At 35.4% G+C, this 23992-nt stretch overlaps 1 protein-coding gene and 1 non-coding gene across 2 annotated transcripts in view; both read right to left on the bottom strand.

The window, feature by feature from the left end:
* LOC131523985 (uncharacterized) overlaps window positions 1-23992 on the bottom strand; it is a 71185-nt gene that overhangs the window by 12515 nt on the left and 34678 nt on the right. The window contains exon 3 of the mRNA XM_058750673.1: window positions 22687-22788. Within this exon, the coding sequence (XP_058606656.1) occupies window positions 22687-22788 (102 nt within the window). The remainder of the gene's footprint in view (window positions 1-22686; window positions 22789-23992) is intronic.
* trnaa-agc (transfer RNA alanine (anticodon AGC)) lies at window positions 845-919 on the bottom strand. Its single transcript has one exon. It is a non-coding gene; the product is annotated as a tRNA-Ala (tRNA).

Below are 23992 nucleotides of genomic sequence, written 5' to 3'. Positions count from 1 at the left end.
GAATAAACATCAGAAAGTGTTTTATTTCAACCGCGAAACACACCATTTTTCAAATTGAAGTCCACCGAAGTTAATCTGCTCTTCTGTCTGATTTGTGGTTAAGGCTAGAAGGGATACAGCTGCGGCTACTGGGCATGCACATTTACATATTTTCCGAGCCAACAATATAACGTGAAACCTATAAAATGGTTTTAAAAAGCACATGGCGTCGTAGTTTCATCACTTTAGAGTGTCGCAGCAGTGACCGTCTTTTTGCAGTAAAGGACCTGTCATAGTTTAATGAGTGGGAAGATGACATTAACCTGCATTGAAAACAGATGAGCGCACATGTGCATATAAAGCTCCCATTCGGGGCGAAGTTCATGGGATTTTGTCCACAGAATGATAAGAGCACACGTTTAAACATATTATTTTATTATTTCTCACTCAGTATTTTAACTTAAGCGCTGCATCCATGCATACAGCGCCGGACATGACAGATTTTCTGGTGTGCAAAACAAGTACTTTAAAGGAATACCTTAGCTTATTGCCGTTACCATGGCAGCCAACAACAGCACAGCTTAACCCTCCGCACATATTTATATTTAGTTATATTGAAAAAGTTTCAATTCAATCTTTTTTACCCCGTTTTAACATGTATTTCTACGAAGACTGGGTGCAGAGGCTGCACATAATATACACCTTATGATTGGTCAGATCGCATGTCAATCAAGCTCTTTGCTAACGGTCAATTATTTTTTTTTTTTATTTATTTATGCATTTAGCAGACGCTTTTATCCAAAGCGACTTACATTGCATTCAAGTTACAGTTTTTTTTTTTTTTTTTTTACATTTTATCAGCTCTTGCTTTCCCTGGGAATCGAACCCATGATCTTGGCGTTGCTAGCGCCATGCTCTACTATTTGAGCTACAGGAAAGCATTGCAATTCTTGCGTGTTTAGGGACCGAATCGTTTGGTGACAGAGTTGTTGTCAGCTCGTGTAGTGTGTAACCCCTGGTTGCGGATCATTTACACAGAGTCAGGTAGTGTGAACACCACAACGACTTAAAGACAGACAATCAAGTCATGTAGTCTGAACAGCACAGCGATCTGCCGACGTGTAAAGTCGTTTAGTGTGAACTAGGCTTTAGTGGCGCCATACTGGCCCACTCGAACTTGGTTCCCAGAACTGATGCTCCTCACGACAACCCCTCCTTGGCAAATTCCTCTGAGGAGGGATCTCCTTTCTCAGAGAGGGGGCACCCTCTGGCGCCCGCGTCCAGACCTGTGGAATCTCCACACATGTGTATTCCTCCACGGTACGGCTCCCCTCACAGTGAGCCTGTGTCTTTCCCTGGCAGACCTTCTGCCGTCTCTGCTGTGTAGCATCTCACCCCAGGTTGGCTGAGTCTACTGCAGGGTATCCAGTATCCACTGTACAGAACAGCAGTGGCTGCATCTCTGCCTAAGCCCTGTTCCTTCTTTTATCCCAACTGGCGTGGGGGGACATGCCGGCTTCCGCAGGGCACTGGAGGAGGTCAGCTATAGTGGCATAAGGATCCCAATTGCGTCAGTCACTTTGACGTAAAGTCGAACGTGACTGACTGATAGGGAACGTCCCTGCACATGCTCTCCTTTTATACCCACGCTGCGGGGCGGGGTGCGCGATGCAAAGCACGCACGGCAATTGTTATTGGCTTGTTTTCTTAACACTCGAAGGTGATTGGGCTCGCGTCAGTCACTCTGACATAATGTCTCCGTTCCCTCCTTCAGGGAACGAGAGTTACATACGTAACTGAGACGTTATTTATCCTGAAAATGTTTCATTCTAATTTGGCATTTGCCTTATCTTGTGTTGGTAACAAGCCTGCACAAGCTTTCATGCTTACGGTTACCAGATGCCAACAGTTTAAATCCCTCAATCAAAGCTTTTTTCTTAAATCGATACATTTTCTGCCGAGTGGTTTATTTAATCCACTCAGTACATTACGGAAAAATCATCAATGAGTTGAAAACAATTGCAAACATGTAAGTTGGAGTTTAGCGAACTCTACTGAGCCAGTCTGTTTTCTTTCACATTTTGCTGTCTGAAGTGACTAAATTTGCAAAGTCCTTGATTTGTGCTTATTTTAAAGTGCAATAACTATGATGACATGTAAATAAATAAAGAATCACAATCATGATGATTAATAATCATGATTATATTTTGAAGTGGCGTGTAATAAATGATGGAAAATATTGTTAATGTTGGGGATAGAGTTTACAGTCACTTTAGATGAAATTCACGGGGGATTAATTCCCACTGATTAATAATAATAATAATAAATGTAATTGCAGATCATTTAATATTAATGGAAAAAGGAAATAATGTCAAATTAAAAGCTTTAAAGCACATTTTAAATAATCTTATATTTTAGTAGTCTTTTGTCATGCTTTAAAAAAGTTCACTCATCCTGATGTGCTGACTAACATACTAAAGACTTACAAAAGACATACTGTAAAGTACTTGTTTATAATTTTAACTGTAGTGTGTTCTTCAGATCACATTAGAGCTAATACATGTTAAATGTACCAAATTGCAACAAAATACAAATCAAACAAATAAAATATTTACTATTATACGATAAAATATATTTAGATTAAAAAAAGAGTATATGTTAGTTCATAATCATAAATGCTTGTCAGTATATTCTGCAGTATACATTAACTGCATTTCAAAGACGATTAAGTGGGTCAAAAAAAGTTCAACTAATTGCAATTAATATAAATTAAAATTATAGTACATTTTCATTTAATTGTGAATGACAAGCATTCAGTTCGACAAGTGTCCATTCAGTTTGCACTTAAGTGTATTCTTTTAAAATATATAATTTCCATATGTTTAAGGTATGCAAGGTACGTTGAAATGTACAGCATACATTCTCTTATTTCAGCAGTATTTTTTACAAGCATATTTCTGATAAGATCGTGTCAGAACAATGAGACATAAAGCTCAATGCACAATACTCAGAAGCCGCTGCAAGATATCCTGCAAGAAAATCTGGCATCTGAGACTTTAAATCCTCCAAATCATCACAACTCAGACGGGATGAGAGATAAAAACATGTTTGGTCTCTAATGACAGATATTGGAATGTCAGTCATTAATCATTATGGTAATGTGGGTCAAATGGCTAAAGCCACATTTGAGGAATAAGCTGAAGAGGTAATTATCATTTTTAAAGGCCACATTTGGGCTTGAATGACATTACAAATGATATTGAATCTCATTAATGTTAATAAGTACTAATGGAAAATAAAAACACTTGGAAATTGCAATTCAAAGCAAATGTAATTGCATCATTTAAGCAATTAGAGTAAATGCACCTCAGCAGACAAAGTAAAAGAGAAACTCCATGACTTCCTAATGTATTCTAAGAATCAAATTTATATTAAAAGCACATTGTTTATAGTGCACACGATCTGTGTTGTTTCAGAACTCAATTCACTAAAGAAATTATGCAAATTCAGTGCAAACGTGCCCCAAAAATAAGTGCTAAAAGCAATTTGCACGTCATAGCTCAGAGAGCAAGTTTTTAGAGAATACAGCAGACTATTGTGATCTGACACACTATGATGCTGTTCTCCATCATTCAATCATCATTTGATAAATTACTACCTCCATTATTAATATGCAAAGTACACAAACATTTCGTCTTCTAAACAAAATGTCATTTAGCACCCACTTTCCCTAACACAGGTAAAAACAGCTTTGTGGGTTTCGTGATTAGGTGCATTGCATAATAAGCCTAATTGCATAGAAAGAAAGCATGTTTCTGCTGAATAAAGGAAAATATTGAATTGTCAATTTGATGTATTATTCTATGTTATTTGAGATTATTTAGTGCCACAAATTTCCTGTATAAATCACTACAATTGTTCAAAATTTTATTATTAATATTATATATTAATAATATTAATAATATATATATTATATATATATATATATATATATATATATATATATATATATATATATATATAATATATCATCATGCTGTGTGAACCTGACATTTGGTTATAGTGCAATATTAAACTTTGACATTAATGTTTGGTTTAAAATACCATTTTCATAACACTGATGAATACTTTAAATGCAAGAGGAAGAAAATAACATGCTTCAAATTGTTTTGATCTGAAATACTTTTTAGCTTATAGAAAAACATACTTTGGCAGGATCATAATTTATTGATGGTGTTTGATATACTGTATATCATAAAATGATTTACCGTATAAATGTATAGATAATACTATTTGTTATACTTTTTGTTTTGATGATCCACAATGTGTCACTTCTTTCTATGTAGAAACACTTTGTAGCAGCTAACGTTGATTTTGCTCCCTTGCATTCAAACTTTACATTCTCGTCTAAGAAAGGCTGTCAGCGTTTTGAAAATAAAATGAAGTCTTTTGTTGAGTTATTTTATTCTTGTTTTACGATGTTCCTGCTCAGCACTGTTTGCAGTGGTGGCCCTCTGAGAACTCCACGCTGTGATATTAATTGCTTGTTTTAACAGTGAGGCTGACTCATTCAGACTTTACCCCTGAGAACTGCATTTTTTTTCCTTTCTTTCTTCTTCCTCTCGGCTGCTATTATCTAAAAGAAGAGATGAGTTTCTGAACTGATGGGAAATCTCTTGCACGCTGGGACAGTAACAGGCACAAGTTGGACCCTCTTGTGTGTTTATCTTATACAGTGGAGATAACATTAAATAACTTTATGAAACCTACTGAGTGAGCAAAATGGCAAAATGTTAAAGAATAAAACTACATACAACACCATTCAAATGTCTAGGGTCAGTAAGATTTTTTATGTTCTTAAAGGAATCTACTGCTGGATCAAAACTATAGTAAAAAATGGTAATACTGTGAAATATCATTACAGTTCTATTTAATATATTTTAATTATAATATAATTATATAATATATATATATATATATATATATATATATGCAGTGGGGCAAAAAAGTATTTAGTCAGCCACCAATTGTGCAAGTTCTCCCACTTAAAAAGATGAGAGAGGCCTGTAATTTTCATCATAGGTATACCTCAACTATGAGAGACAAAATGAGAAAAAAAAAAAATCCAGAAAATCACATTGTAGGATTTTTAAATAATTAATTGGTAAATTCCTCTGTAAAATAAGTATTTGGTCACCTACAAACAAGCAAGATTTCTGGCTCACAGACCTGTAACTTCTTCTTTAAGAGGCTCCTCTGTCCTCCACTCGTTACCTGTATTAATGGCATCTGTTTGAACTCGTTATCAGTATAAAAGACACCTGTCCACAACCTCAAACAGTCCAACTCCAAACTCCACCATGGCTAAGACCAAAGAGCTGTCAAAGGACACCAGAAACAAAATTGTAGACCTGCACCAGGCTGGGAAGACTGAATCTGCAATAGGTAAGCAGCTTGGTGTGAAGAAATCAACTGTGGAGCAATTATTAGAAAATGGAAGACATACAAGACCACTGATAATCTCCCTCGATCTGGGGCTCCACGCAAGATCTCACCCGTGGGGTCATAATGATCACAAGAACTGTGAGCAAAAATCCCAGAACCACACGGGGACCTAGTGAATGACCTGCAGAGAGCTGGGACCAAAGTAACAAAGCCCTCAAATCCTGCAGTGCCAGGCGTGTCCCCTGCTTAAGCCAGTACATGTCCGGGCCCGTCTGAAGTTTGCTAGAGAGCATTTGGATGATCCAGAAGAGGATTGGGAGAATGTCATATGGTCAGATGAAACCAAAATAGAACTTTTGGTAAAAACTCAACTTGTCGTGTTTGGAGGAGAAGAATGCTGAGTTGCATCCAAAGAACACCATACCTACTGTGAAGCATGGGGTGGAAACATCATGCTCTGGGGCTGTTTTTCTGCAAAGGGACCAGGACGACTGATCCGTGTAAGCGAAAGAATGAATGGGGCCATGTATCGTGAGATTTTGAGTGAAAACCTCCTTCCATCAGCAAGGGCATTGAAGATGAAACGTGGCTGGTTCTTTCAGCATGACAATGATCCCAAACACACCGCCCGGGCAACGAAGGAGTGGCTTCGTAAGAAGCATTTCAAGGTCCTGGAGTGGCCTAGCCAGTCTCAGATCTCAACCCCATCGAAAATCTTTGGAGGAGTTGAAAGTCCGTGTTTCCCAGCAACAGCCCCAAAACATTACTGCTCTAGAGGAGATCTGCATGGAGGAATGGGCCAAAATACCAGCAACAGTGTGTGAAGACTTACAGAAAACGTTTGACCTCTGTCATTGCCAACAAAGGATATATAACAAAGTACTGAGATTAAATTTTGTTATTGACCAAATACTTATTTTCCACCATAATTTGCAAATAAATTCTTTAAAAATCCTACAATGTGATTTTCTGGATTTTTTTTTCTTCTCATTTTGTCTCTCATAGTTGAGGTATACCTATGATGAAAATTACAGGCCTCTCTCATCTTTTTAAGTGGGAGAACTTGCGCAATTGGTGGCTGACTAAATACTTTTTTGCCCCACTGTATATATACAGTATATATGTTTCTCGAACACTCTCTTCATCTGCCATAGGCTGATAAATCAGATTTTCCCATCCCACACTCACACCATTGTTTAAGACAATGTTGCTATGTTGAGATGCTCAAACAAACAACGTACAATTTTTAAAATGTCAAAGAGCCACATATAACTGTCAAACAATGATATAATTATTTTTTTTGACACAGCAAATTACACGCATCATCTTTAGGTAGACTACCCATCAAACTGACATTAGTGACATGTTATCGTGTCACTATCACAGTAGCTCATTTATTATGATTAGAAGCTTTGGTATTTAGTCATATCTAACATATGGCCATCACAATCGCAATTAACCAAATGTCCACTCATATATCTCTTCCGAATCCTCATTAAACATAGTTTTCCTCACTTAATCAAGTTGTTGAATAATATATAAACCATTTGCAGCAATGTAATCAATCTCAGCTGTAAAACCACACTCTTCAGACCACACATGCCTGATTCAAGCCCTGATGCATGACAATGCAGACTATACCAGACTTCTTGTTTTGGAGACTGAAATATTAATAATAATAATAATAATAATTACAACATATTAATGTTGGTTTATTCTAAATTGACCAGAATAAACCAGTAATGAATGTAAAATTAATCTTTAAATTGATTAATTATTGGTTTATTCTGGTGGATAATTGATTGATCCGATTAATTAGTAATAAACAAACACACAAATAATAATAATAATACAAATATTGAAAAAAAAGTTTGTATTCAATGTTGTTGCATTAGATAAAAGATTTAAAAAAAATAAAAATAGTGGTTTTTGAATAGTGTATTTTTTGTTTATTATTTTCTGTTTAATATATAATGCAAATATATTTATTTGTTTGTTTTCTTTTTGATTGTGGAAATACTTCTTGGGCTCATAGTATGTAAGCCTTTTTTTTTTTTTTTCTCAATGTCGCTAATATATAGTACATTTTATAGTAATATAATATAATATAGAGTATAATATAATTAATTTGCTTAAAACAATCTAATGCAAACACATTAATATATGAGTTCATAGTGTGGTTATATGTTCAGTATTTTGTAATTGAATGTCATTGCATTAGATAAAAGATCAAAACATATTTATGTATGCATTCATTCATCACACATATTTCCTTTTTTACAGTTAGAGTAGTTTCTGTTGTTGTTTGTATGGGGTTTATTATCCAAAGCAATTTTTTATTTATTTTTTTGCTTTGGAAATACCTTTTGGCATTCTGTTTTTTAGTGTATGTGTGTATATATATATACACAGGTGCATCTCAAATTAGAATGTCGTGGAAAAGTTCATTTATTTCAGTAATTCAACTCAAATGGTAAAACTTGTGTATTTAATAAATGTGTATTAATTGTGTATTAAAGTCTTTGGTTCTTTTAATAGTGATGATTTTGGCTCGCATTTAACAAAAACCCACCAATTCACTATCTCAACAAACTAGAATACTCCATAAGACCAATAAAAAAAAAAAAAAAAATTTTGTGAATTGTTGGCCTTCTGAAAAGTATGTTCATTTACTGTATATGTACTCAATGCTTGGTAGGGGCTCCTTTTGCTTTAATTACTGCCTCAATTCGGCGTGGCATGGAGGTGATCAGTTTGTGGCACTGCTGAGGTGGTATGGAAGCCCAGGTTGCTTTGATAGCGGCCTTCAGCTCATCTGCATTTTTTGGTCTCTTGTTTCTCATTTTCCTCTTGACAATACCCCATAGATTCCCTATGGGGTTCAGGTCTGGTGAGTTTGCTGGCCAGTCAAGCACACCAACACCATGGTCATTTAACCAACTTTTGGTGCTTTTGGCAGTCTGGGCAGGTGCCAAATCCTGCTGGAAAATGAAATCAGCATCTTTAAAAAGCTAGTCAGCAGAAGGAAGCATGAAGTGCTCCAAAATTTCTTGGTGAACAGGTGCAGTGACTTTGGTTTTCAAAAAACACAATGGACCAACACCAGCAGATGACATTGCACCCCAAATCATCACAGACTGTGGAAACTTAACACTGGACTTCAAGCAACTTGGGCTATGAGCTTCTCCACCCTTCCTCCAGACTCTAGGACCTTGGTTTCCAAATGAAATACAAAACTTGCTCTCATCTGAAAAGAGGACTTTGGACCACTGGCCAACAGTCCAGTTCTTCTTCTCCTTAGCGCAGGTAAGACGCCTCTGACGTTGTCTGTGGTTCAGGAAAGGACAACTGTAGCCAAATTCCTTGACACGTCTGTGTGTGGTGGCTCTTGATGCCTTGACCCCAGCCTCAGTCCATTCCTTGTGAAGTTCACCCAAATTCTTGAATCGATTTTGCTTGACAATCCTCATAAGGCTGCGGTTCTCTCGGTTGGTTGTGCATCTTTTTCTTCCACACTTTTTCCTTCCACTCATCTTTCTGTTAACATGCTTGGATACAGCACTCTGTGAACAGCCAGCTTATTTGGCAATGAATGTTTGTGGCTTACCCTCCTTGTGAAGGGTGTCAATGATTGTCTTCTGGACAACTGTCAGATCAGCAGTCTTCCCCATGATTGTGTAGCCTAGTGAACCAAACTGAGAGACCATTTTGAAGGCTCAGGAAACCTTTGCAGGTGCTTTGAGTTGATTAGCTGATTGGCATGTCGCCATATTCTAATTTGTTGAGATAGTGAATTGGTGGGTTTTTGTTAAATGTGAGACAAAATCATCACAATTAAAAGAACCAACGTCTTAAACTACTTCAGTCTGTGTGCACTGAATTTATTTAATACACAAGTTTCACAATTTGAGTTGAATTACTGAAATAAATTAACTTTTCCACGACATTCCAATTTATTGAGATGCACCTGTATATATATATATATATATATATATACTCTCAGAAATAAAGGTACAAAAGCTGTCACTGGGGCGGTACCTTTTCAAAAGGTACATGTTTGTACCTAAAGGGTCTATTTTGGTACCTTAAAGGTACATAATAGTACTTAAAGTGTACATATTTGAACCTAATAGGTACAAAAGTGTACCTTTTGAAAAGGTACCGCCCCAGTGACAGCTTTTGTACCTTTATTTCTGGGTAATTTAAGCTTATTTCTGGGTAATTTATTATTTACTGTGATTTTTATTAAACAATAACAAAATGTATATCCAATTAGAGCTCAGTCTTGGACAGCAGATAGATACATAGACAAAGGCAAAAGCAAACAACAGAAGAAAGAAGACACAAACAGGAAACACAGAGGGAATTCAGTGATCAGTGAGAGAGAGTGAGGGACGAACAGAGGAAAATAAACATAGGAGTGCATCAGTCTGTGTACCTTGAGGCCAGAGTCATAGGGGGAAAGGCCTACAATGGCATGCGTTAGTGTGAGCTAGGCTGGATGGTTGCGTACTCGACAAGGTCCCCGCCAGTGTGCACAGAGCTTCGTGGGCTGGGAGAGGAAGCCAAAGCTGCAGTATCCAGTTCCGCATACTGGACATCACAGTCCTTGTGACCAGAGTTCTGGAGATAAGAGAGGTGGAGAGGATGTATGAGGAGTGGAGCTCAAAAAGAACGAGTGAGAGAGACAGAGTGTAGAGGAGAACAGAAAGAGAGAGAACAGAGCTGTCACTCCAATTAGTGAGCACAGACTCCGGGTTAGTGAAATGGGGAAAACACACACACACACACACACACACACAACACTTCCCTGAGGAGTCCAGTCTTTCTTTCTATCTATCTATCTATCTATCTATCTATCTATCTATCTATCTATCTATCTAAATGGATGAATGTCTAAGCCAATTTTGTATCATTAGGATTTGGTTTGCATCATGACATTTTTTATGAATTTTCTCCCCAATTTTTCATTAAATGAATGCATCTGGATTTACTTGCTTGTTTGATTGCTTACTTACTTTATTTATTTACTTACTTGCATTTTGGTTGTGATTAGTGGGAGGTGTTTATTTGTCATTTCTAAAAAAAAAAATATTTATAAATCGGCATAATTACTTTAATTGTTATAGTAGTAATTCTAAATAATATACATAATATGTACTGAATGTTTTTTTTTTTTTAATTAATATCTTGTTTAATACATTAACAAAACCAACCAGGTAGCACAAAACATACTGAAACACTGTAATAATGTGAGTTTTTACAATGTCATTTAATATCTTATCACATTTTTAAAGCTTTAATAATGTATTTATACTGACGGTGCAAGTGACAGATACTTTCATTGTTTCTGTGTTTGTATCACCATCTTGACTTTATGACTGCCTTCTGCCTCTGCAGCTGTTAAATCATGTAGCTCAGGCAATATGACGAGACTCCTCCAGTGAAGTGACGTGGAAGAGCAGAGATGAGATGAATGGACAGACATTATGGAGCATGATAATGATAACACAGAAAACAGACGTGGTGATGTTTTCACATGAAGACAGATGGCTTGGCGTGCAACCGATAAATCAATCAAGCTAGAACAAACAAACATGAGCCTGTGCTCAAAAGGGCCAAGGACTCAAATACAGCTCCTCAAGGTTGAACAAATGACAATCAATGATGTGAATATGTGAGCTGACATACAGCGGCCCCATATGTGAATGCATATGAACAATGTATAAACGCCATTGCAGTACACTTCAAAATATCAAAACAAGCATCTTTTTTAAAGTTTTGCTTGAGTTTGAAATCTCTTGGACTAAAATAAATTACACATGTTTTGAAATTATTTAAAAGAATGTTTAAAAACAATGAAATTCAGAAGTCTTAAAGGAATAGTTCGACCAAAAAAGAAAATGTACTTACCCTCAGGCTATTCAAGATATAAATGCGTTTGTTTCTTCATCAGAACAGATTTGGAGAAATGTAGCATTACATCACTTGTTCACAAATTGATCCTCTGCAGTGAATGGGTGCTGTCAGAATAAGAGTCCAAACAGCTGATAAAAACATCACAATAATCCATAAGTGATCCACACAACTTCAGTCCATCAATTAAAGTCTTATGAATTGAAAAGCTGCATGTTCGTAAGAAACAAATCCACCATTAAGATGTTCCATGTACCATTGCTTCTAGCCAAAATATGAGTCTTCTGTCTCCAGTAAAATAAATAATTAAAAAATAAATAAATAAATAAAAAGCTGTCTTGTCTGAACCAGAACAATCTGAAACAGTTCTAAATGGCCCTATATGTTGGTGGATGTTGATGTGAGAAGACAACAGGAGATGGACTTTTTCACATTATGGACTCATATTTTACCTGGAAACAACAGCTTGAATTTAAAACACCTTAATGACTGATTTGTTTCTAACAAATATGTGGCTTTTCAAGCTTCAGGTTAATTAATGGTCTGGGGTCGTATGGATTACCATGATGTTTTATCAGCTGTTTGGACTCTCATTCTGACGGCACCCATTCACTGCTGAGGATCTATTGGTCTATTGGATTGACGTAATGCGAAATTTCTCCAAACCTGTTCCAGTAAAGAAAAAACTCCTTAGATGGCCAGAGGGTGAGTACATTTTCATCAACTTTTCTTTTTTTTTTTTTTTTTGGTGAAGTATTCCTTTAAATACGTATTAAATGTCCGCATGCTCTTTGGGTCCACTGTACAAACATATATAACAAAATGAAGGAGAAGACAAGTAGTCTTAGACATGAGCAGGAAAAGACAGAAAGGTAGAAGATGCATGTCATAAATCAAGAACACATTGAAAAACAATAATAAAAGAGCACCACAGTCAAAAACAATCAACCATTCACACAGCATAAAATCTGATATAAAAGAAGACAAGCATAATATGAAAACAAAATAAACGGACACACTAAATGACAAATTTCAATGGAATCTGGGACCCAAAAACATTAGGATAAGATGAGATGGCAATGTTTTGAAATGATTTAGCCCATGAAATGTTTATGAGACAAGTTGAATCTCATAAAAAGGTCATTATCTGCTTTGTTCTGGCCACAAATCGTTGAATTGTAATAAAAGAATTCACAATTTCCGAGTAATGCGGCGGATTTCACCCGCAGGCCGCATTAATGTGGCGGCTCTACAGCCATTATCCAATCACTGCTGAGGAGCTAATGAACACTCTGGTGGAATTCTATAATCTCTCAGTGGTGGCACTTTATATTCAAACTAGGAGCATAAACTGTCATCTTCCTTTATCATTACTTTCCCTTCGTTTTCTGGCGCAGCAGGATTTTCGCTTCTGCTTTGACAGTTCCTATCCTCTTTATATCCCATAGTTCATGATAACATCTAGCAGATAATTGTTTTATTCAGATTCAAATGACAAACTCCCCATCGGAGCGATGCTGCAGCGGAAGAAGGGGCTTGTAATCTTCGGTAATTCACTAGGTTTGTAAGCTTGTGTCATTGTACGCGAACAGATGCTGTAGATATTGGTTGTGATGTCTGGGTGATAGTAATGCGTAGAGACGTTGAGTGTGAGGTATCTCCTGCAGGCGGTGCTCTTTGTGAATGGGAGATGAGATGAGCTCTGCGGTATTTGTGTGCTGTGCCTTTGGTGCAGTGCTGAGAGCTGGCGAGTTTGACTCTCTGGCCCTTTCTGCTTAAGATGACAAAGTGAACAGAGAGCCAGGTTGACGCTACACCTACCCCTGATTTTCCATCCCTGGAGTTCGAGACGCTTTAGGAAGACACGGGCTGCATCCCAATTCGCCTAGCTGCTATCCGTACTGTAGAGTTTGTGAGATGAGGATTAGGGAGTCCCCAAAAATCGGAGAGAATTCTGAATGTAATTTTTGCTAGTAAAGTGCACTGCTACTTGAAAGGTCACCCAAAACAAATGTGAGCAACTGAATCCCTTCAAGAATGTCCCTGCCATGAGGCTGTTAGAGTAGTGGACATGCAATTGTCAACTGGAAGATGTCATTTTGCCATTTATGAACACATGGATCTGGTTTGCACATCCTAAACAATGATTTTAAAAAGGAAGGTCATTTTGGTCTGTTTGAGATTTGGTTCTATGTAATCAAGGTAACATTTTGGTTCATAATAAAGTGTCAGTAATGTCCTTGTGTACGGTGTTTCTAACAGCTTTTGAAGAAAAGTAGTGATGCTCACTGTTAAATGGAATTCATAGTTTCATAATTTAAAAAAGTGTGCACCCGTGCATGTTCTTCGGGCTAATGTTACCCACAACCCATTGCACTATAGAAGAGGATGATTTTGCTCATGGCATGAGGTGATTGTTCAAATTGCAATTCTTCCACTTTGAAATGGTTCAACTGTAATAAATAAAATAAAAATGAACAAATAAACAAACAAACAAAACTCAAAACTAAAAAAAAAAAGTTTACAAATTCACACTGTTAAATTTAAAAATATGCATGCATAAAAATGACTGGAAATTAACTGGAAATTGAATCTAAACAAACAAACAAACAAAAGATTTATACTTTAAACAGAACCTTCTTGATTCTTTAATCCTCTTATAGTATTTATCATGAATAAAGATAAATATAGAAATATTTTAAAAATGAATAAAAAGGAAATACAAACTGTAACCAACAGTGCACCCAGTAATCTGGAAAGTCTATTTGCACTGGGAAAATAAAATAAACAAACAAATAAATAAATAATAAATACAGTATTGACCCAAATATAAGACGACCCTGATTATAAGATGATCCCCCCTTTTTCCAGATGTACCTTTTAGAAAAAGGCTTTTTGAAAACCAAATCTTGTGTTTTACTGAGGAAAAAAAATATATATATATTTATAATAATAATAATAATAATAATAATATATATATATATATTATTATTATTATTATTACTATTATTATTAAATGTTTTGAAAGTATGGTAAATATGAACCAAATGAACCAACAGTCACATTTAAAAATATACACTTTTTGATAAATCATAAAAATAACAGGTAGCCCATCTGAGTTATATAACAATTAGGCTATCCATCTCATAGTAGCCTATCAACATTTTATTAACAGTAGAAGTGAAATCTTATTGTAGTTTATCAAATCTGGGTACTGTCTTACGTTTTAAAATCACTTACTGAGGAAGTTTGGTGCCATCAGGCTACAGTAAGGACTCGTGCCGCTGTAAGCTTTTCTTTTTATTTTGTTTTCACTCGCGATCTTTACAACACACATTACATTACGTATTTCATGGCACACTCGTTTTATGCGTATTTGGCGCCACCTATTGTTTTGGGTGTATTATTGACATGTCAAAGTCTAGACCCTGAATATAAGACGACTGCGTTTTTTTCAGATGTATTTCCAAGAAAAAAAAAACATTGTCTTATATTCGGGTCAATACGGTAAACAATAAATATAAATTCACTGTGTAGCGCTACCTGGTCTTTATTTCTGGTGGAATATATATATATATATATATATATATATATATTTTTTTATTATTATTATTATTTTTTTCTCCTCTGTACTCATACTTCAGCTCACTGAAGCTGCCTATGTTGTAGGCAATGACATTCAGTCATAGTAGTTTTTGATATTTTTGCATGATGAGGAAAAATGAATTATGAGGTCGTTGATTTAACAAGATGCTAATCATATGCATCAAAGGCATATTGGCAGATTGTCTTACTACACACTAAAAACTAAGCAATTTCCCCAAACCAGTCCATATTTTTAGTGAGTAGAAGTATGGAAATTAGAATGCAGCCACAGTCTGTGAAAAGCAAACAGGAAGTGTTACATCAGCCTGACTGTAGGGCCCCTGATGGGAAGTGAGGTGTGTGGAAGAAAGAAATTTGACATTGATTACTTAAGACCCCATCTGAAATGGCTTTTCAGCCACACACCAATCACTTCTGCAATGCTTCTGCCCTTTTCAACAATTGAAGCGCAATCCAGCGAACACAATGGACATGCTAGTCAAGCTAATTACAGTCACGTCAGCTATTGGGGAGCAGTGCGTCCCCTCTGGGAGCGTGCGTTCTGGATCGGGAAAGCTCCTTCATTAGTCTCCGGCTCTTTTCATTACCAAAAACACTAAGAACTTAAGCACCCACACTGTCAATTTGACATCACAGACAATGTGTTTTTCATCGCAGAATGTATCCGAATTTAATGTATTGTTTTCATTCTCTGCATGTAGATAATATACATATGCAGTAATACAAATAGCTGTCATACAAATACTGATTTAGGTTAGATCTTTGCTAGCACAAGTGCTTTGAATCCTATATTACTGAAATTACACCACTTTATGCTCTCATATGAATACTTGTTAATCCACTGTTGTATAGTTATAGCGTACTTAGGATTTGACAGTTCAAGTTAAATACTACACAACAAATCCAGTGGATATTTTCTTAGACAAACATTGCTATAAGAGTGTCTCTACAGTCACATAGCTGTTTATTCATAGTACCACAAGAAATAGTTTCCCACTGTTTCATAGTATAATCATCTCCACAGTCCCTCTAGTACACACTCAAAATCATAAAGACGCACTGCAGTTGGTGGTATAGAGCACTGCATTCCCACTGTATGCTTTAAACAGGCAATTCACAACACTCTTTCTAGAATGTGAAAGTACTTCAGTACAAGGGTTTCCCTTGGCTTGTGTGTATCACATCAATATATCGCCTTTGCAGTTGGTGTACAAAAATATGTATTTTTAATTAAATGTTGGTTGATTTATTTTGTGCAGAGTCTTGAACATGTGCATGGATATTGCGTGAAGTACTTTATCAGACACCAAACAGAATTAAACCAAATTACACATTGTCGCAATGCTACATTACTTTTGCATGGTTGATAGGGAATTGCTAGTTAGTTGATTATTGGCTGAAGACTGAAATATTCAGCTCTTTAACCCTCTGGTATTCTTCAGTTGGGGGTAACACTTGTAATCTTCAGTGGTCAAAACAGAATAAAGACAATAAGCACAACATTTACATGTAAGGGTGATTCTTAGACTACAGGCACTTTTATGTTCTTTGGTCATATTTTTAAAAATACATATAATTTTGGACAAATTCCTCTTTCTTTGTCAAACTAACAATACAAACCACCTTAAAAACTTTTTACTACCTTTCTATTATGATTTTTTTCATACTTTTCAACCTCCTAATAGGTATCAAAATCACTTTTTTCTCCTTGTCGCACACACAGACTTTTAAACTTCAACAATGAAAATATGACTTATCTGGTAACTATTAGTGTACATGAATTAAGCACTAGTAAAATAATTAATATACATTATAGTATTTAATGTGAGACCACTATCAATATTACTTTTTATACAAAATATAGCTGTCGCACAGTATTGGTGTCATTTCCACCACAACACTAATGTCCCTTTAAAAAGTTTGTGTGAAAGATTGTTTAGGTGGTTTCTATGGAAATGTTCAGTAACATCAGATCACATGTTGGACATGGAGGGAATTTAAATTTTCATCAACAACAAATGAAGAAAAATCAAGGTAAATTGTGTTTGATCAGTTAATATATTTATTCTACGTCATTTCCAAACATGCTGTACCTTCAAGCGTGTTTTTAAAAAGCTAAACATTTAAGTTAAATAGGAGTATTTTGCATACATGAAATGCTAAGTATTATTTCAAAGCTAATCAGTGAAGCTATCTTCCATTTTTTCACAAAAAACTACAGAAATGTAATTTCCACTACACTGCCCTCTGTGGTGGAAATTACATTTATGGTTACAAAGCACAATTGATATGTTTAATGACTTTGTGAATTGAGTTTAATGAGTGTGATGAGTCTAAAACTTTTTCTAATAAATATCTCTACTGTTTCTCTACATTCACGTTAATTCATTGTCATTTCCACAACACCCTGTCATTTCCATCACCACACATATTTAAAAATATATATATTTAAAAAGTTCTCATCGCACATTAAAAATGTATCCACAATTTATGAGATCATGCTCTACTTAATATAAAAATTCAAGTTATTTAAGTTATATTTATTTTCTAATAAGCTCTTACCCAAACCAATTTTAAATTTCAGAGTGTGACAGGTGTACAGTTCAGCATTTGGTCCTTAGGGCAGTTAATTTATCTCATTTACAAATGTATAATTATTGTACATTGTGGAAAAACTGGTAAAACTAGTTACAAAAATGATCTTAGACAATTCTTGAGTGGCATAAGTTATTATATTTTTAAATAACAGCTGTATATTGAGATGTGGTGGAAATTACATTTGTTCATTGCAGGTTGGAAAAAAAAAGTAAAATATTAACAATTTCTCCTCTTACAGACCTTAAAACCAGACAAATTATTTAAATGTATGAGACTGTGTTACGTGACGTTTGAACAAGTTTTGAAAAAAAAAATTATTGAACTTCACAAGGCTAAAAGTGCCCCTAGTTGAAGAAACGCCCGTAAATGAAACTAATGTTTAATTTAATTGTATTTAATTGTATTTTATTTTAAGTAGATTTCATGCTACTAGACTATAAATGCACCTCTATTATGTACTATTTATTTCTATATTATATATTACAAACATGAGAAAACTGATCCGTGGAAGGCAGATTGGTGGCATCTGGGTGGAGAAATAAAAATAAACAAAAAAAATAATATAAATGTATGTTGGGCTGTATATTCCCTGTTTGATTATAAGAGCATTTTCAGACACAACTGCTTACTTAATAGGTTTTGAATTGAAATATATAGTTCAAAATGATTACAAATTACTTATCTATGGCTGATTTGTATATCACACCCTAAGGAGAAGAAAAATTTTCTTTTTGTGACAAAATGTCCCCACAAAGATGGAAATATCCAAAATACTTGGGACATTTTTTGAAAATTTTGTGTGAAGGGTAGGTTTAAGGTAGGGTTTACTACCTAGGGGTTTAGTGTGTGTGTGTGTGTGTGTGTGTGTGTGTGTGTGTGTGTGTGTGTTTGTATATCAAGTGCCACACAATTCATCAAGATTCATACTGTTCCAATGAAGTAAAATTTGTAAAAATGTTAAATATTGTAACATATTTTATTTAACATCAAATTTAGGGCTAGGGGTTTGTTCAAATGAAAACCCACAGAGGCCATGTATTTATTTATTTATTTTCTGTCTTGTTTTCATGTAATTATGAAATATTTTTACAGTTATCTGGAGAAAGTATTTTTTTTATTGACTTTCCTTAAGTTATATCAGGAAACGATAAGGCAGAAAACTAATAATACTGCATTGCCTCTGTGGGCTTCCATATGTTTGTATTAGTATTATTGCAGTTCTGTTTGGTGTTGCACACTTCAACTTTACACAAAAGTCAGCAGTACATTGCCCATTTTATTAAAGTGATCACGTTAAAAAAAAAAAAAGAGTCAAAATAATGTTTGTTTTAGTTTGCAGCATGTGCATCAAACTGCACTCTTTCTCTTTGGTAGCAAGAAACACATTTACAGCATGCTTTTCATTTCTACCAATAAAGAAATCCCAAACAACAAAAGACTGTCTAAACAAAAGCCACATCCTTCAAACACACTGCTAGCGCGTTGCTGTGTTTAACGAGAATGAGACTACGATCACTCCACAGCCATGTCAGGCCGTCAACACAAACCTGACAAATGTGACATTTTCACACACAATAAGCCCAACAAAGCTATAAAAGATGACAAACAATAAGCCTATAGCAGGCTGGAGATTGTGGCTCTTCAAGAGGCATGCAGCCTCAGAGTTATAGAGAAGCAAATGCATCAAATATAATATGGCCTGCAAATGAGGGTAGGGGGCAGAAAGACAATGCATTACAATGTAGAGCCATACAATCTATCCACACAGTGTTGCTGGGTAACTAGTGTCTTAATTGCCCTGGACTGTAGAACACACTTATACAAGAAAGAATGAGGTGTGGAGTGACCAGAAGAAATAAAACCTCACAGCAAGGACAACCAAGTTTCAGTGTAAAGAGCAGTTATATTATATTTCACCAAGTGTGTGTTTGGTTTGCTGTGGAGATATGACACTATTGTAATTCAGTGACATGAAGCAAGCGTGTGGATTCATGGTGTAAATTCATCTCAAGACTGCATTGCTTCATTCTTCTATGCTCAAATGATTGAAACAAAAGCTCTGTTTCAAAATCTAGTAAGCCTCTGATATAGACATGTTTGAAGGCATCATACTGTAGGTGGTTACAGTGGTTACAAAGGATCTTTAAAAGACATATTCAAAAATATTTGTTTTTGTTATATTTTAATAAGTGATTTTATTCCATGAATAAATAAATTAACACACACACACACACACACACACACACACACACATATATATATATATATCAGTGGCGGCTGCTGGTCTTTCAAAGAGGGGAAGCTCATTTTCGGGCCTACATCATAAAAATTGTCCTTTTATTTATACGTAAATTCTGCCCTACGTTCCTTTTCATGAAAATGCTCTGTGACCCTGTCGTACCAACTAGGTGTCTTTTCCAGTGAGGCTAGCCTAGCCTACTGTATGAATGAATGAATGAATGAATGAATGAATGAATGAACAATCTAAAAAAAAAAAGATATTAAACTCGACGGAGGAAATGTGGGAATTAGGTTAAACTGAAACAAGGAATGTGGTGTAGGCCTATAATAGGGTTGTCACGATACCATAAAAAATGTCTTACGATACTATACCAGCTTAATTTATAATTCAGTTCTACAAAATGAATCAAAATTTTATAAATAAATAGATTAATTAAGTATTCTCTGAATACTTAATTAATGTGAATGAATGACTGGCTATTGTTATCCATGAAATGATTTAAACAAAACTCATCTTAGCACTGCACAGAAGCTGCATGAAGTGACATTTAGATGTGGCATTTATTCATTTAGACTGTATTTATAATTGCATAAATAATGTTATGAGATTAATGTTTTAAATACTAAATTCTGTATATGGAAATATGTAGGAAAATAATGTAATATGCCTACTTTTAGACGGGAAACTTAAAAACGGCCAGCAGGTGGCAGAAGTTCCTGACTGAATCACTGAGTCATTCAAATGATTCTTTCAAAACGGCTGAATCCTTCAGGAGCGAATCAAATGATTGTTTTTATGAATGGCTCAATGAATCAGTGATTCGCCCAAATCAACGCGGATTTGGATTCGAACACAAACGAAACAAAAACAGCACTCTTGCTCGTGTCGTATTACCTAAGTGTCAGGAGCATTTTTTGCTCGCATATCTTGAAATTTCAGAGTTAGCAGCATGTATATTAAAACATAACATTATAAATGAATAAAAAATATATATAATGATTGATAAGAACCAAGTGCAAAGCCGCGATGGGACTGAGCTCGAATAGCTTCAGCGTCAGCGACTTTTTATAGTACAAAACCGCTGTCAATCAAAAGGAGATGCAGTCTTTCGACAGACCCTCCAATCATCACGCAGAAGCCCGGAGACCAGGCCAGCCCACTCCTCCATTCACTCCCAGAGACCCTGAGCGTCCGTGGGCGGGACATAATCGCAGCATTTATCCAATGAATGTCTAGTTTCGAAGCACTGAAAAAAACTGTTCAAAGCAGCCCCACTGAAGTCAATGGACGTTCGGCTTCAACAGAGAAATGCACTGACGCTACAGCAATGTATGAGAAGGAAATCGAGTCACACATTAATAACACACATTATTATTATTATTATTATTATTATTATTGTTATTATAATTATAATTATTATTATTATTCATTTCTTTATTTTTCAAGGTTTTTATTATTATTATTTTTTATTGACAGTAAAAGTAAAGTTACCAAGTTTAAATAATGAAAGTTATAGGACAAATAAATAAAACAGAACAAAGATACAAATCAAATAAAAAGTGGTTAAAGTTTATCAGGTAGGAACGTATCTGTCAGAAATGCTACAGAAATCAAATAAAGTATTCAAGTTAATAATAATAAGAAGAATAATAAAAATAGCAACAACAACAACAATAATATATTGTATAGTTCTGTATGACATAAATACAGATTTTTTATTAAAGTTACAAAAGTTGTCTCTTAGGACTTACCGAACTGAGTTTTCTTTTACAGGTTATTGCAATTGAACAAATAAAAAACAACTCCAAATAAAATAAACTTTCATGACAGAGCAGTGATGTTATGTGAGTGTAACCACGATAATCCATAATCTCTACCAAAATGTCTACCAGTTTATAATGTCTGTCGTATTTTTCACCCCACATTCTTTGGACAGAAGACAATCCTGCAATGCACTGATTATAAATATAATTTGGTCAGTACTGAAAAATAGTCCAATCTATTTAAAGGTGCAGTAGGAGATCTTGGAAAATGCTAACTTTAGCCTGATAGCACTGAAAGCGAACATCCCACCCTCCCTGCAATCGCCATCTAAAGCCACGCTCCCTGAACGCATGTATGCTCACAGACCAGAATACCAGAGAAAAATTTACTACAATAGGCTATATCAGTGGTTCTCGTGCCCCCCGCTCTGCACATTTCACATGTGTCTTATTAAACACCACTTTAAATAATATTTGTGCTAAGTATACATTTTGAGTGTTGCACTGTTAGCTTAGCAACATGCTAATAAAAAACTCAACTAAAATGTGTCCCTGCTAAATAAAAAGAAACAAACATCTTAAACCAGTCTAAGCTGGGTTGCACCTCTTAGATCTGGAATAACATTTGAAATCAGCAAACTGACTTTTTTTTTCAGTGGAGTGAGTTCAGTCTTCTGTGGACTTCACGTAATGAAAGCTGTGTATATGATGCATAGAGTTGCTGTCTATGCAAATTGTTCCTATTCTGTCACCGTGAGGTTTCATTTCAGCTAGGATGCCACCTTTGAAGGCAGCAAGTAAGAAGGCAGCTCACAAGGTTTTGGAACTGAGCCAGGATGTCAATGCTATATACCTGCAATAGGTTCCCTCAAACATATGAGAAACCTCAAACCTTCTGCAGAGCCACCTGAATTACAGACCCTTGTCATCTGTTCCCAGCTGACACAGTACAAGCCGGAAAATAAGTCCCCTTGGATTCCTCTTTTAATCTAAACATCTTCCTGAAGGCAATTCATCTTGTGCAGCATGCATAAGAAGATATGCTCCCTAACAACCCGACTGCAGACACCTGTTTTCAACGTTACCACCAAAGCAAGAGAATGGACAAACAGCAATGAGTTTAGCAGCGCTACTCACCGGCTTATCGGTGAACGCGGTGGACTCAGACTGTGCCATGTCATAGTATGGAGGTTGGAGAGGAATCTTCTGTATCTCATCCTCCTTGTCCAGATGAACAACCTTCAAAGGCAACAGAACCTGAGATGAAGACGTCATTCACAGCCGCCTGGGAATTGTGCTAACCTGTCTGTCTACATGCACGTTTAATCTGTACAAAGACCTAAACATTTAAACAGTACAGTTTCAGGGAAAATAATAATAATAATAACTCTAAGGTAGTGGGTAGATTACTTACAAATTGTAGTCTGTTACTGATTCATAATTGCATGACGAAAGTTGTATTTAGTAACAAAATCCATTACCTGCATGTCATGTGACCATTAACCAACACCAGAGAACCGTGAATATGCAAATGTGTTACTAAATTATTAACTTATCTCAATATCTCAGAGAGTATTTCAAGTAAATGTATTAAGTGAAAGACTTTGGCTGATATTGGGGAATCACTGGAATACATTTAAATAATGTGAATTTGTGTATTTTAAAATGTTTGAATGCCAAAGATATAGTAATACGTAGAAAAAAAAAATAATAATTGTATTTGTTGAAATGTTGAGAATCCACAAAACTGGAAGATTTTCTGAATGTATATAAGCTGTAGGCTATTTTCAAAAGGTCAATTTCAAACATGAACATATGAATTTAAAGAGAACCAATAAATTCTGAATAACTTATAGCTATTGGGTGAATAATATGTAATCAATATAAAATAACTGTAGTCTTATTATGAGTATTTTAAAATGTATATACTCTAATTGCAAGTAATTCATTTTTGGAATCTGATTACGTAATCCAGATTGCATGTAATCAGTTACTACCCAGCGCTGGGTACTAGACAGGAATAGCACAGATGAATGATATAATCATGATCGTCAATCATCGTCGTTATCAGGATACTCGCAGTAAGTTGTCTTGATTTAGTCCAATCACAGGACATGGTTATCAGTTACAGTCTTCAATTAGATCATATTTGCTTCGATTAGTTCATATTTTCCCCCCAGCACATAGAGTGTACAGTACTAAATTTACTGTATCTGATAATAACCAATGCTATTTTACAAGCACGCTGTCAATCACTGCACTGTCAACTTTAGCAATGTAACGTTAAGCCTTTTTACCATGCTTTTTCTGTTAATGAAAAAAATAGTCACTTCAGATGAACATTTCGGGGGGAAAAACAAACAAACTTTGACAAATAATGCCTAAATATATATCCAAATGCAAAACCTAATACATGCAAATAATTATGACTGAAAACAGTTTC

Source organism: Onychostoma macrolepis, chromosome 18 (assembly GCF_012432095.1).
Source record: "Onychostoma macrolepis isolate SWU-2019 chromosome 18, ASM1243209v1, whole genome shotgun sequence".
Taxonomy (NCBI): domain Eukaryota; kingdom Metazoa; phylum Chordata; class Actinopteri; order Cypriniformes; family Cyprinidae; genus Onychostoma; species Onychostoma macrolepis.
The sequence above is the reverse complement of the archived record's forward strand: the minus strand, read 5'-3'. Positions and strand labels throughout refer to the sequence as shown.